Here is a 15,846-nt window from a genome sequence, read left to right as displayed (position 1 = left end):
AATTAAAACTTGCTTTAAGCTTAAAATGTGGGAATTCTTACCCACTGCCATATTCAGACACTGTTAGGACTTTTATCATAAGATGCACGAGAATTAATGTTTAACGTCAAACCCTGACGCATATCAGATTTGCAAGCTCACAAAGTATGACTTCAGAAGTCTTGGAATATAGCACACAAAATCTTATGGACTACTTCTATGATACTTGAACTGTGCTTTTGTCCATTTTGGAGCTTGACAGTCAGTGCATTTACATCATACATGCACTTTAAAAGTTTGATTTTAGTCATGTTAAAACAAGAATTCTGTGATACCGAAATCGATTTTGACAAAAGTATAGCTGATTTTATTGCCACTTACTCATCTTACAAATCAATGTTTTGCTTAGAAATGTTTAAATAAATTTATATTTTATTGTTCTAAAAATAAATGATTTCCATTGAACATGGATAAGATCTGTTGAAAACATGACAAATTTAAAGAGAGCCACAATAAAGATAAAACAAGATAAATAATATAAGATAAATACAAGATAAAAATGTTATTTATAAAATAAATGATAACATGAAATTGATGTGAAAAGGTTATTTTGCACTTCTGTTTTTGCAGTTCTAAACAACAGACCTCACATTTTTCATCTGATAAAATATTGCAAATTCATATTATGCATTCGACAGACTTTTTCAGATTTTAGCAATTTATTTGAGGTATTTCTTTATATTACACACAGGTAAAAATGATTAACTTCATTCAAGTAATTCACGTAATTATAAAACCATTGGTTTTTCATGACCAATAAGCCGATGGTTTTAATTTGGTCAATAATTGGCAGTCTGATACGTTGGGGAATCCCTAAATAATATATATATATATATATATATATATATATATATATATATATATATATATATATATATATATATATATATATATATATATATATATATATATACACACACATACACACACACACACACACACACACTCAGGTGCATCTCAATAAATTAGAATGTCGTGGAAAAGTTCATTTATTTCAGTAATTCAACTCAAATTGTGAAACTCGTGTATTAAATAAATTCAATGCACACAGACTGAAGTAGTTTACAGTCTTTGGTTCTTTTAATTGTGATGATTTTGGCTCACATTTAACAAAAACCCACCAATTCACTATCTCAAAAAATTAGAATATGGTGACATGTCAATCAGCTAATCAACTCAAAACACCTGCAAAGATTTCCTGAGCCTTCAAAATGGTCTCTCAGTTTGGTTCACTAGGCTACACAATCATGGGGAAGACTGCTGATCTGACAGTTGTCCAGAAGACAATCATTGACACCCTTCACAAGGAGGGTAAGCCACAAACATTCATTGCCAAAGAAGCTGGCTGTTCACAGAGTGCTGTATCCAAGCATGTTAACAGAAAGTTGAGTGGAAGGAAAAAGTGTGGAAGAAAAAGATGCACAACCAACCGAGAGAACCACAGCCTTATGAGAATTGTCAAGCAAAATCGATTCAAGAATTTGGGTGAACTTCACAAGGAATGGACTGAGGCTGGGGTCAAGGCATCAAGAGCCACCACACACAGACGTGTCAAGGAATTTGGCTACAGTTGTTGTATTCCTCTTGTTAAGCCACTCCTGAACCACAGACAACGTCAGAGGCGTCTTACCTGAGCTAAGGAGAAGAAGAACTGGACTGTTGCCCAGTGTTCCAAAGTCCTCTTTTCAGATGAGAGCAAGTTTTGTATTTCATTTGGAAACCAAGGTCCTAGAGCCTGGAGGAAGGGTGGAGAAGCTCATAGCCCAAGTTGCTTGAAGTCCAGTGTTAAGTTTCCACAGTCTGTGATGATTTGGGGTGCAATGTCATCTGCTGGTGTTGGTCCATTGTGTTTTTTGAAAACCAAAGTCACTGCACCCGTTTACCAAGAAATTTTGGAGCACTTCATGCTTCCTTCTGCTGACCAGCTTTTTAAAGATGCTGATTTCATTTTCCAGCAGGATTTGGCACCTGCCCACACTGCCAAAAGCACCAAAAGTTGGTTAAATGACCATGGTGTTGGTGTGCTTGACTGGCCAGCAAACTCACCAGACTTGAACCCCATAGAGAATCTATGGGGTATTGTCAAGAGGAAAATGAGAAACAAGAGACCAAAAAATGCAGATGAGCTGAAGGCCACTGTCAAAGAAACTTGGGCTTCCATACCACCTCAGCAGTGCCACAAACTGATCGCCTCCATGCCACGCCGAATTGAGGCAGTAATTAAAGCAAAAGGAGCCCCTACCAAGTATTGAGTACATATACAGTAAATGAACATACTTTCCAGAAGGCCAACAATTCACTAAAAATGTTTTTTTTATTGGTCTTATGATGTATTCTAATTTTTGAGATAGTGAATTGGTGGGTTTTTGTTAAATGTGAGCCAAAATCATCACAATTAAAAGAACCAGAGACTACTTCAGTCTGTGTGCATTGAATTTATTTAATACACGAGTTTCACAATTTGAGTTGAATTACTGAAATAAATGAACTTTTCCACGACATTCTAATTTATTGAGATGCACCTGTATATACACACACACACACACACATATATACATACATACATACACACATGGCATTTTATATAAACGCTTTAGTAAGACTGAAATCATATTGTAGTCTTTGAACCGTAATTGACTTTGATCTTAATTTTTATTAGTATTTTCCACCTTTTGTCATAGATAGATACTTGCATAATGGCAACTGGAAGGGTAGTTGTAGGTTTGACCACTTCGTTATTTTAATTGCTTTCTCGTTTTGTTTGAAGTGCAATTTGAACTTAGAAATATCTTTGGTTGGGGCCTGGGTAGCTCAGTGGTAAAAGACACTGGCTACCACCCCTGGAGTATGCTAGTTCGAATCCCAGGGTGTGCTGAGTGACTCCAGCCAGGTCTCCTAAGCAATCAAACTGGCCCGGTTGCTAGGGAGGGTAGAGTCACATGGGATAACCTCCCCATGGTCGCTATAATGTGGTTCGTTCTCGGTGGGGCACATGGTGAGTAGAGTGTGGATGGCGCGGTGGATGGCATGAAGCCTCCACACACGCTATGTCTCCGTGGCAACGCGCTCGGCAAGCCCACGTGGATAAGATGCGTGGGTTGGCAGTCTCAGACGCGGAGGCAGCTGGGATTTGTCCTCCGCCACCCGGATTGAGGCGAATCACTACACGACCATGAGGACTTGAAAGCACATTGGGAATTGGGCATTCCAAATTGGGTAAAAAAAAATATATATATATATCTTTGGTTTGTTTTCTGTGTTTCAACAAATGAATTTAATTTTTAAAGCAAAATCAATAAAGCAAGAATATGGGGCCTGGGTAGCTCAGCGAGTATTGACGCTGACTACCACCCCGAGTCGCGAGTTCGAATCCAGGGCGTGCCGAGTGACTCCAGCCAGGTCTCCTAATACAGTGTTTTTAGTAGTTTTCGTGGATCCATGTGAACGGGGATCGTTTTGACAGCGTTGTCATCTGTATGCGAAACTTTTCAAAAATGCAAAAGGAAAAACTTTTCCGTTTTTAGTACATCGTTGTCGTGTTAACATACCCTCAGTCAAGTGATGATTTACAGTTAAAGGTGCATTCAGTAATTTTTTAAGCATGTAGTCTTAAAATTACGCTGACACCAAAGGGGCCTGGATGTAGCATCTTTCAAACACAATAATGTTCAGTTACCAGTGTCGTAAAAAAATCACTATTCACAGTCAGCCATGATTAATTTAATACACAAGTGAAATTGTCCATTAACATGGCGGTTACTGAGATTAAACAGTATTCGACTAGTCATGTGATCATACTATGGCAGCCCCCATGAGGGGACCCTCTTCATGTATAAAACAGCTTTTATAAGATTACTGATATGACTGGATATGTCATCTCATGTGAGTGCTCATGATTTTTATACATAAGTTTAAAATTTACTATTCATTTCTTTAGAAGTAAACGTTATTAATGAGGAAAGGAAATACTGAGTACACCTTTAATGATTTCAGAGAATCTGGGAAGATAATGTCAGAATTGAAGACAATCCCCAATCATCTCTTGAACAAGACACTTACCCTTTTACAGTAATAATTATCAATCCTGTATCGCTTGAGATAACATGCCCTCTAAATAACTGAAAATAACTAGATTTGTTTTTTACATTTCTTGAAGAAAATGTACATTCTGTACAGCACAAAATATACACACAACCCCCTTCTGTACTGGATCTGAAGGGGACTCTTTGTGTAACAGACCTCGCACTGAGAACAGAGGGAAAGCGTTATTAAAAGTACTTTATTTGGTGGTTGTTTTTTGTTCTGGTACAGAGAAAAGCCTGCAGCACAAACAGAACCAGTCAGAGGCAGAAGAGAGGAGCTCGGCCTATCACATGCAGGTCTCTTGAGCTCGGCTGATCTTGGCTGAACTCAACCTTCCTAACTACTTCCTGTCCTTTCCAGATCCAATCACATCCTCTTCTTTTCCCTGTGGACCAACACAGATGAGTCTTTCTGCTCGAGCACTGTCACAGCCAGTTTAACACTAAAGGACCCCAGCAAGACAGCAGAGCAAACAGAGAGGAAGTCATATAGACTGGAGTCTTAATGAATCACTAGATTTCAGCAGAATAAATCAACACTGCATCAACAAGTGAATATTTTAAGGGGTTGGCTTGATACCAAAAATTGCTTAGTGATAGACTGTTATGTCAGCCAGGCAGATTAAATAGACATTTTGAGATGATCAGAATCAGCTGTTAACTGCATCCAATTGGATGATTAACACAAGTATTATTTCCCCTGTGTTTCAACCAAAACAAACTGACAGCCCTGCCAGATAATGCATTTTATGTTTTCAAATGTTTTAGAGAATATAGAGGGGAAAATTTTTTAAAAATAAGTGTTCATTTATATTTCAGCAGTTCTGGTGTAATCTCGTTCAAATTCCAAACTGAAACCAGAAAGAAACTGCATTTGCACAATGTGATGAGTGTGATTCGGAGGTTGCATTTTCCCGTCTAACATTATATGTTTACTCCCCTGATGGTTAGGTTTGGGGTTTGGGTTAGGGGGTTCAGTTTATTAATATGCATTCCTCTTCACTGTATTACAGCCTGTACAGCTGAAAACAACTCACTAATGGATCTCACACATGCCTCCCCACAACACTTACCGCTTTGGCCACTGGGGGCATTGTTTCAAATGTCAGTAAGCACAGACCAATCAACCTACTGTTTCCGATTTCACAGTCTTGCTCCCAAACAAACAACTCTTACCAGCTGGTTCTTTTAGTGAATGAAAAACATACTGATCCACAAGTCATCCATTTTATCATGTTTGACTCAAAATGATCCAAGAACTGTTACAGTGTTATGTGTTGGCTACTTAAAGGTATTTCACCCAAAAATGAAAATTCTCTCATCATTTACTCACCCTCATGCTATCCCAGATGTGTATGACTTTCATCTGCTGAACACAAAGATTTTTAGAAGAATATCTCAGCTCTGTAGGTCCATACAATGCAAGTGAATGGGTGTCAACATTTTGAAGCTAAAAAATCCACACAAAGGCAACATAAAAGTACTCCAGACACTCTGGTGGCTGAATCCATGTCTTCAGAAGCGACACGATAGGTGTGGGAGAGAAACAGATCAATATTTTATTTTAACTATCAATTCTCCTCCCCGTTCAGTCAATCTCCACATTCACATTCTCCTTTTGTTTTTGGTGATTCACATTCTTCGTGCATATCGCAACTTACTGGGCAGGGAGGAGAATTTATGATAAAATTATGACTTAAATATTGATCTGTTTCTCACCCACACCTATCATATCATGTCTGAACACATTGATTTAACCACTGGAGTCATATGGATTACTTTTATGCTCCCTTTATGTGGATTCTGGAGCTTCAAAGTTCTGGTCCCCATTCACTTGCATTGTATGGACTTACAGAGCTTACAAATATTCTTCTAAAAATGTTTGTTTGTGTTCAGCAGAAGAAAGAAAGTCATACACATCTGGGATGACATGAGGGTGAGTAAATGATGAGAGAATTTTCATTTTTGGGTGAAATACCTTTAAGTAGCCAACACATAACACTGTAACAGTTCTTGGATCATTTTGAGTCAAACATGATAAAATGGATGACTTGTGGAAATGATGAGAATTCTCTTTTTTGGGTGAAATATCCCTTTAAGGCTCATGCGACTTAAACCAGAGTAATTACTGGATGATTGTTGATATGACATTGTGTTGTTAAAGACACACATTATGAGTGGTTGTAATTAGTGGTATTTTACAAAAAATTCATGAATAAAAAAAAAATCAAATTTCTTTTTTTAAAAGTCTGTGAAAACAAACCTTTTGCAAGAATCTGTCCTGTTAAAATATGAAATATAAATAGTAAAATATCAAATATAATTTGGTAACAAAATCCAATAAGTATTGACCCTTTGCTAAGCTCTGCCCCCCTTGGTTACGGCTGCTCGCTCTGACAAGCTCTGCAGAACTCCCCATAGGAATTAATGGGAGATTGGCAAAATATTCTCACAAACGGAATTGAAAATATTCTTACGTGGGCTGGTATGAAGAGTGACATTGTAAGGCATTTGTAACAGAAATCATTAAATTACACAGTAATTTGATTGAAAATTGTACAGACTGTGAATCAGAATAAAGAAAAACGATTACTGTCAATTGAAAAGAGAAAAGCGTCATTTGATGGCGATTACACAACTGATAACAATAGTGTAAGTGTGTAACTTTATAACGTCTCATAACACACTCATTTTGATGCTGTGAACTCTTTATCTACTATAGCTTTTACTATTACATGAATCAATACATAAATGAATAAACGTTCAGTTAGTTATTAGCTTTAAATGACCTTGGAGCAAATATAGGTGTCGTTGCAGATGTTATACATGTTCATTTGGGAATGAGAACTAACACAGTTTAATCCATAGCATGCTCTTCTCGACATTTATTTAAAAAGTTTTGTTTTAAAAAAAGAAAAACACTGCGTGTATCCTCTCTGGGTAAGTGACCCAGCAACATCGTGTTTGACATTTTTTTGATAATTTTGATCAAATTCCGCTTAAAACTACTCAAACACACACCACTCCTGTAGGCTCTCATTGGAAAATAGCAAATGCGAATCAGAGTAATGGCGGCCCAGCAACAGTTGCTAAGATAGGATTGGTCAGAAACGATTTTAAGGTGGGGCTTAGCGAAGGGTCAATTGCATTTCTTTTTTCCAAATACATCTTCCTCAAAAGTACTTAAGGAATAATTAAATTAAACCATTAAGGAACCGGAATTGTTTATGATTACATTTCCTACCGTCTCATACCGAAATGAGCTAAATACAGGTATTGTATCATTTTAATTCATGGTATCAACACTTTATTGTGCCAGTATACAGTACCATGCAACCTTGTTAAGGATTACACTCACCATCAGTCAAGCAAACTGACCAATCAGGGGTATCCCAGAATGCCTCAGTAACAAACCCTTTATGTGTAATGCCTGCCCACCCTGACAGCATTACCATAGTAACATACAGTAAAGAGAGCGATACGCAGCACTTCAACAAGCTCTCTCATTCTCTCTCATTCATCCCTGAGGAATTCCAGCAGTTCCTGTTTCCTCCTCCGTTCTCAAATGTGGCATTAGACAAATGTTCTCAAAGTCCAGTCTCACAAACCCTAAGGTAGGAGCTTTGAAGAAATATTTCCAAAAAAAACGTGTGGTACTTTTACAGAATAAAAGGCAAAAAGAAGCACATTCTTACAGAAGGGAGATGCAGTTAACTGTCCAGTATGGACACTGCATGATGTGTGTGTGTGTGTGGGTGTGTGTGTGTGTGTGTGTGTGGTAATGGGAGTGTCTGTCTAAATTGCAGTTGTGTGTCTATTGTAAACACAGATGCTTGAATTAATGATGGGACATTTCCTCAGTATTCAATGACCCAAAGAACCTTAAACTGTGCTAATGAGACATGACTAACAAGAACAAGAAAGAGAGACAAAGACATTCTGCTCTCTAGATATGTCTCAAGTCCCACCTTCAATGTAAATCTATGTGATTTTTCATCTGTTTACATATTATTACATTATTAAAGGAACAGTTCACCCAAAAATGGAAATTCTCATGATTGCAAGCTTGATTACACTTCCTAGTGTAATCGAGGAGACTGATGTCAAGATTTATAGTGAAAAAGGAGTTACATTTTGGTCTTTTCTCACCCAAAATCGATTGGATCACTGCTTTAGACATTGATTAAAACACTGGAGTTGTATGGATTACATTTATGTTCCTTTATGTGCTTTTTGGGGCTTCAAAGTTCTGCTCACCATTCACTTGAATTGTATGGACCTACAGAGCTGAAATATTCTTCTAAAAATCTTCATTAGTGTTCTGTAGAAGAAAAAGTCATACACATCTTGGATGGCATCAGGGTGAGTTAATGATAAGAGAATATTCATTTTTTGGGTGAACTATACTTTAAAATTAATAGTACGTGTTTCCTCAAAAAGCCGCACATGTCTGTAGCACAAATTGTCCAGGATGAGTTACATGCCAGAGCTGAATACTTAAGGTTTGTTTAAACCCTTTACCTTAAGTATGAGCAACAATAATAGTGATGCATGCCTTTAGAAACATCACTGATCAGTCTTGCTGCAAACTTAATACACACACACACACACACATCCACATTAAAGGATTTTTTTGGATTGTAATGCATTACAAAGTAATCAGATGCACGTGTATGTATGTATGTATGTGTGTGTGGTTATGCTGAATGTAGGAATATGATTTTAAACCCATTTGAGATGATGGACTTAACAGATGAGAAGCTCATGTCGAGGAGAGAAACTCTCACACTCAAGAGAACTTAATAATGTATTCCTGAGGAGTTTGACTTTCTTCTTTAGAAACAAACCAGAAAATGGCAGTACCACAGAGAAAACACTCACAGCAGTAAAATTCTCCAAAATCATTCAGATCTATTCAAGAATGACCACAGATAACTAATATTTGTCATTAACATCTGTATGGGATGTTGTATTGGAAGTGGCAGTAGGGAAATCTTATGTTAAAGAAAGACAAGAGTGTTTGTTGCATCAAAGAGGGAAAAGATGTCAAACGAAACTTAGAGTACTACACTCATCGGTAGCTGATAGCATGATCAAATCAGCTGAAATGTTTAAAGATGAAGTTTGTAATCTTTTTGATGTCTTATTTCCCAACATAATATGCAGTGACAACCATAAACAACTGTTTATACCAAATTTTTTTTTAGTTTCTATATGTAAACATGCTAGATGGACGTCGTTGAACGTTGTGCCAAATTTGAGCTTTTCAAAATGTATCTCAAGACACCTGCGTTCTGTTCCATTCATCTAGCTTTTTTTTTTTAGCAAAAACATGCCCAATAGAAAGCCATTCGTAGGTTGATTTCCTCGAAAACTTTAAACAATGTGTCTTTGTGGACCAATAAAAATATTGCTCTATTGGTTTGTGCATCCGACCGGCCAACACAGGCTAAACCAGTGGTGTGAGTCTGGGGTGGGAATATCTGTATGTTCGACCAATGAGAGATAGGGAAGCTGTTTGAAAACTATTTTTATTTTTGCAATTTCATTTCGTTTTACTGGAATGTGTCGGTCCATCATCTTGATAGAATTCATAAGAATATCCCAATTCAAAAACTAAAAACATTGTACATGCACACAAGTAACATACTACAACAACGATCAAATGGACCCTCTTCACAAAATTCAATTTCCACTAATTTAGAAGAGGATAAATATTAGGGATGCCCATGTCGATATCGGATTATGCTACTGATGCTATTTAGTTTCAAATCACTGATAATTACTTAAACAACTTGGAAATAAATTTAAAGGAATATTCCAGGTTCAATACAAGTTAAACTGAATCGACAGCATTTCTGGCATAATGTTGATTACCACAATAGTTCATTTTGACTCGTCCCTCCTTTTCGTTAAAAAAAGCAAAAATGGAGGTTCCAGTGAGGCACTTACAATGGAAGTGAATGAGGCCGATGTTTGGAGGATTTAAACAGAAATTTGAAGATTAAAATTTGATAAAAGCACTTACATTAATTCTTCTGTTAAATCTCATATATTATTTGAGCTGTAAAGTTGTTTAAATAATAATTTTTATAGTCATTTTAGGGTTTGTTGACATTACATCGTCATGGCAAGTTGTAAAATTGGCTTTAACTTTACACAGAAAAGGTTAGTAAGTGATTTTATCACACTAAAATTTAGTGTTAAATTAAAAAAAAAATTACATTTTTACACACTTATTGTTTACATCTTGTGGCTAAACTTTTGAAAAAGTAACATTTACAGATTGGCCCCATTCACTTCCACTCACAGTACCTCACTGTAACCAAGAGTTTTGCTTTTTTTAAAGAACGAGTCAAAATTATTTTTTGAGGTAATCAATATGCCACAAATGCTGTTGATTGAGCTTGACTTGTGTTGAACCAGGAATATTCCTTTAAGTAATAATTTCACTCTCTCAGGGTTCATACAGGAATCACTGAATGAAAATTAAGGCCTTTCAAGTACTTTTTCCAGCACAAATGTTTCATTTTCACTTGTATTACAAGTGACATGAACAATATTTACAAGTCAGAAAGTTGCAATTAAACTAATTCCAACAAGGCATAAATGGACCATTAACAAATGTACAGGAGGTAATAGGCCAGGAAAAGTAATGCACTATGTGTAGTATGTGAAAATATATATTATACACAAGCTGTGGTTGGTTGCTTTTCCACGCACAAATTACCACGCGCCCCATTGAGAGTGAGAACCACTAATCACGACCACGAGGAGGTTACCCCATGTGACTCTATCCTCCCTAGCAACCGGCCAATTTGGTTGCTTAGGAGACCTGGCTAGAGTCACTCAGCACACCCTGGATTCAAACTCGCGACTCCAGGGGTGGTAGTCAGCATCAATACTCGCTGAGCTACCCAGGCCCCAAAAAGCACATTCTTAACTTTTCCACTTTAGCTTTAACAAACTCATCACTTTCCTTGCTGTGTTGAGCTTTAAGGCGAGTAAATCAAAGGAGTTGTGATCAAAGTTTTAGCGGTACTTCCACATCGTGAAATGCTAGCAGTGGAAAGCGTAGAAATTGCAAATCTGCTGTCATTGTCGTCCAATTCAAAAGTAATTCAACACAACTGTTATTTCCTTTCACACACACAGCCCAAGTTGTAAGCTAATTGTCTGATGCGATTTGTTTTACTCCCTTTTGATTGACAGGAAATAATCGGCACTGATCATTGGCTGTTTTTAAACGATCAGTTGATTGTTTAATCTTAAATTGCTTTTATCAACTGATACCGATGTTTAGCCCATACATCGCTGCATCCCTGGGAAATACACATTTTTTCCCCCTCTAATTTTATCACTGTTTTATGGAAATGTAACATTTTTTTTTTTTCTCAGGAGCAAAAGAGAACCCTGCAACGGACCATTCATTATTAAAGACCAGTTACACACACTATCAGCATAAAGACGCAAGTGTATGAGGGTGTGTCCATCAGGTGTGCACTAGCAAAATCTAAGCTTCAGTAGATAAAATCAATGTGTGCGTATTAACTGGGCGGGACATTTACATGCCAAGCCAGTACGTGTACACACATAAAGATATGGAGTGTCTAAGCGCTCTGCAGTGTGTGTGTGGTTATGTAAGAACATACAGTATTAATGAATCATATGTGCAGAGACAGCAGAGTCTAAATCACTCCAGGAGCTTAGACAGCACTCACACAAGTCTCCTTCATAGGACCTTCCACCATAGTCTATCACTGCTTGGCCTTGCAAACTCCCCTAAATTCGTTCTAATAAACTCTCCTCGAAGAATAACGCAGCTAATCTTCAAGAGTCTGGATCATCACTGAGGAGAGATGAGATCGGTTAGCCTGTAACTCGAGCTTTCATGAGACTCTGAAACTGTTCCTAGGCTCTGAGCAAAGCACTATTTCCTGTCACATTCTTGTACCTTTCCTCTCTCCAGTGAAGGGGACAAAATCTTCTCTGTCTTCATACTCCATGGCCTCTTTCTCCAGATACTGCAGGAGATTGTCGCGGTTAAATGGACCGGTTGCCGTCTTTGAGGTCTGGTCCTTCTGTCGGAGTCCGGCTGGCAGTAAAGCATTCTGCGTAATGAATTCGGAACAGATGTGGTGTCAGTTACACTGCCAGTCAAAAACATTATCGCCAACACATTTTAAATACATATTATAGATTTGTATTTCTTTGGTAAGGATCATAGCCACACCTAAATCAAAACTTAGTTGCAACAAATTTGCATGTCTAAATTGCACACATATTTCTGCTCAATACACTGAAAAAACTAATTCATTGGTTTAACTTGATTCAATTGTGGACATTGGTTCCTTAACATGATATTAAAATGTAGGCTCTACTCAAATACTTTTTGTAGCATATTATATAATTTTGTACTCTATGACAATTGTTCTGCTGAAGGTTTACATATCCCAAGTCAGTCAGTATAATAACTGACTTGAAATGATCCCTCAGTATTTGCTTTATGAGAAAAGCAATACATTGATATGTCAGTAGTAGCACACCCAACCTGGATTTAATCATTGGCGCCACTCTTCTCCACAATGGTAACCTCCAAAAATATTCAACATAACAGAAACTCCTCTGAATTACAACATAACAGAATATTTAACAATATCAAGTCTGCTACTGGTCTCATTTTGCATAAAAATACATTAAAATAACACTTTATTTTTAAAATGTACTCTCCCAATTGAGTCCAATGCAATGCATGCTGGGAAATGGAAATCCCCTGCTCATTTTCAGCAATATGTTGATGCAACCAATTGTATTCACATAGTCCAACACAATTGGATTAAATAAATGTAGACGGATTGTACACAATGAAATTAAGTTGAGAACAAATGCCAAAGAATTGTGTTAGATTAACCTATTTTAATTAAGTTAATTGAGCAAGCAGTAAAATCACATTGAGTGAACACAATCTGTTAAAAAATCTTTTTCAACATTTCATAGCAATGTGATCATATCACTTTTGATGTCTGTGCTGAATTTAACTTGGACTTTATGCAATATAATTATGTTCTCATCTCAAACATATATGTATCGAGTTGATTTAAAGTGTACTGGTTTAGTATTTTCAGTAGAGCTGCTGTCTATTTTTTTCAGTGTTGGAAGATCTTGTCTTCAGGGGAGAAACCCGACTCGGTTTACATATAAACAAACAGATGTCGAGTTGTTTATGAGAAATCTTGTACACAGCCGAAACCCATCACAGCAGATTTACACAGGCTGATACACTGCAGAAGTGCACTTCATCCACCATATTTTTCACTTTCTTTTTATTTATTTTTTTTCCCCTTTTCTCCCAATTTGGAATGCCCAATTCCCACTACTTAGTAGGTCCTCGTGGTAGCGCGGTTACTCACCTCAGTCAGGGTGGTGGAGGACAAGTCTCAGTTGCCTCCACTTCTGAGACAGTCAATCCGTGCATCTTATCACGTGGCTCGTTGTGCATGACACTGCAGAGACTCACAGCATTTGGAGGCTCATGCTACTCTCCGTAATCCACACACAACTTACCACGTGCCCCATTGAGAGCGAGAACCACTAATCGTGACCACGAGGAGGTTACCCCATGTGACTCTACCCTCCCTAGCAACCGGGCCAATTTGGTTGCTTAGGAGACCTGGCTGGAGTCACTCAGCACACCCTGGATTCGAACTCACGACTCCAGGGGTGGTAGTCAGCGTCAATACTCGCCGAGCTACCCAGGCCCCCTGATCATTGGCTGTTTTTAAACAATCGTAAACACATGGGCTCTGAGTGCATATAGTTTTACCATTCAGTGCAAATTGTGGTTGTGAATTTCAACGGTTTCATCACACACTTTTATCAACTTTAATCTGGTTAAATGCACGATTCTCTGCTTGTTATAGACCATTTTCTCTTTCTTTGCGGGTACATAGACATGTCAATCTCACATCCAGTGTGACATATAAACATTTTTTATATATGTTTTATATTTATTCGTTATAATATATATATATATATATATATATATATATATATATATATATATATATATATTATTAAAATACAGTAGCCTGAAGATTTATTAAGGTGGAACATTCCAATACTCTCATTTTAAGTATTTTTATTCACATTTAAGCTGAGTGCACATGGTATCTGGTGTCCAACTTATACCTTTGCTGAGTTAAGGTTAATTCATTGGTTTCTTATTTTAAGGACTGAAGATTATGTCAATTCCTAAAACTGACATCCCTAGTCAAGTCAACATTATTTTTTATAGCACTTTCACAACACACATTGTATCAAAGCAGCTTTACAGAAAATTATGCTGTAACAGAAAGTGAAGATGTAATCATTAGACACATTTCCACTGTCGGGCCAAATGAGGGCGTGTTAGTGTGTGCCAGGGCCAGTTGCGCTCCCACTGTCACTTACTGGGCTCAATCGTGCCTCCTCGGGGCTTACTGAGGGCCAACGGCTAATGGCCGGCCAATTACCCCTGGGCCAAAGAAGGCCAGCTGGGGATTGAGACAGGTACCATGTCAAAGGCGGAGTTTAGTGAGACACTCATGCTGCGTTCCATTCAAGTCGGTTGTGGGATATTTCTACAAATCCTTCAAATCCCAAAGACGTAACATTACTTCACATTAATCAACTCGAAGAGCCTTGGATGAGTGCATGTTGGAAATATGACGTTTTAATTTAATTCTCAGTTGGCTGGGGTTTTTTTTTAGTCTTGTAAAGTTGCCATTCAGGTTGATGCACATGTTCCAATGGAATTGTTTAATATTCCCTAAATTATATTAACATTTGCTATTAAACTTTATTTTGCTATGAATCATCATCTACATGATTACAGCTCTGTGGAAATGAATTTTCTCCACGACATCTAAAAGTTTCACGTGAATGCATAGACGTTCATTGGGCAAAATACTAGTGTCACAATAACATGTCTTAAATAGCTTTTTGTCGGGTGAAAATGAGAGCATTGATGAGATTTGCGTGTAATTTACTTCAAGGTAAGCTGCAGATGCGCTGCTCACTGTAAAACAAATAATGTCAGCTCTGTCAGCAGATGTTTCGTGAGGCAGCTGCTGTAATCTAGAGACCAACAAAACATTAATAATAATTCTGATGCCATTCGGGAGGGACTCTGTAATCACAGTGTTGTATTTATTGTTTTTCACTTTCCTGAGAATGAGAATGTATACATATTCCAGCGAACTATTTGCCTTTAGCCTATTATACAACACCTAAACCCAGTGAATTCTTAGGGCCAGCAAAGGCTTCTCTGCTGGCCTAACATGCCAAATAAATAAATATTTTTCATCCTTTCATTCTCAATCATCTTTTTGCCTATGTATTTTTAATCACTTTCCACTCTTAATTAATCTACAAACAAATAGAGAAAAACGAAAAGTTTATTCAGTCAGAATTTCTTCCTTGATGCTTACAAGCAAAGTGTGACAACTGTTTCACAAATCACATGCCCGAAGCAGCGTGTGAGTCTGAGCTCCACCCCGTCAGGCCTTCAGAATTTCCACAGAATCCCTCAACAGTGCAAATTAATGGGCACTGTCAGATTCATCAGCCAATCAGATTGATTTATTTGTTCTTGGTTGATGTGATCTTTAGGATATGTCCCGGTCTAGGCCTTCTAGCTGGCCTTGAGTGACGCAATCATGCTTTAAGTGATGTACGTAATTTAAAA

At 37.5% G+C, this 15,846-nt stretch overlaps 1 protein-coding gene across 1 annotated transcript in view; it reads right to left on the bottom strand.

Moving 5' to 3' along the window:
- tmod2 (tropomodulin 2) overlaps positions 1 to 15,846 on the bottom strand; it is a 54,547-nt gene that overhangs the window by 21,986 nt on the left and 16,715 nt on the right. Inside the window, exon 3 of the mRNA XM_051656724.1 lies at positions 12,076 to 12,232. Within this exon, the coding sequence (XP_051512684.1) occupies positions 12,076 to 12,232 (157 nt within the window). The remainder of the gene's footprint in view (positions 1 to 12,075; positions 12,233 to 15,846) is intronic.

This window comes from Myxocyprinus asiaticus, chromosome 26 (genome assembly GCF_019703515.2).
Source record: "Myxocyprinus asiaticus isolate MX2 ecotype Aquarium Trade chromosome 26, UBuf_Myxa_2, whole genome shotgun sequence".
Classification (NCBI taxonomy): Eukaryota; Metazoa; Chordata; class Actinopteri; order Cypriniformes; family Catostomidae; genus Myxocyprinus; species Myxocyprinus asiaticus.
The sequence above is the reverse complement of the archived record's forward strand: the minus strand, read 5'-3'. Positions and strand labels throughout refer to the sequence as shown.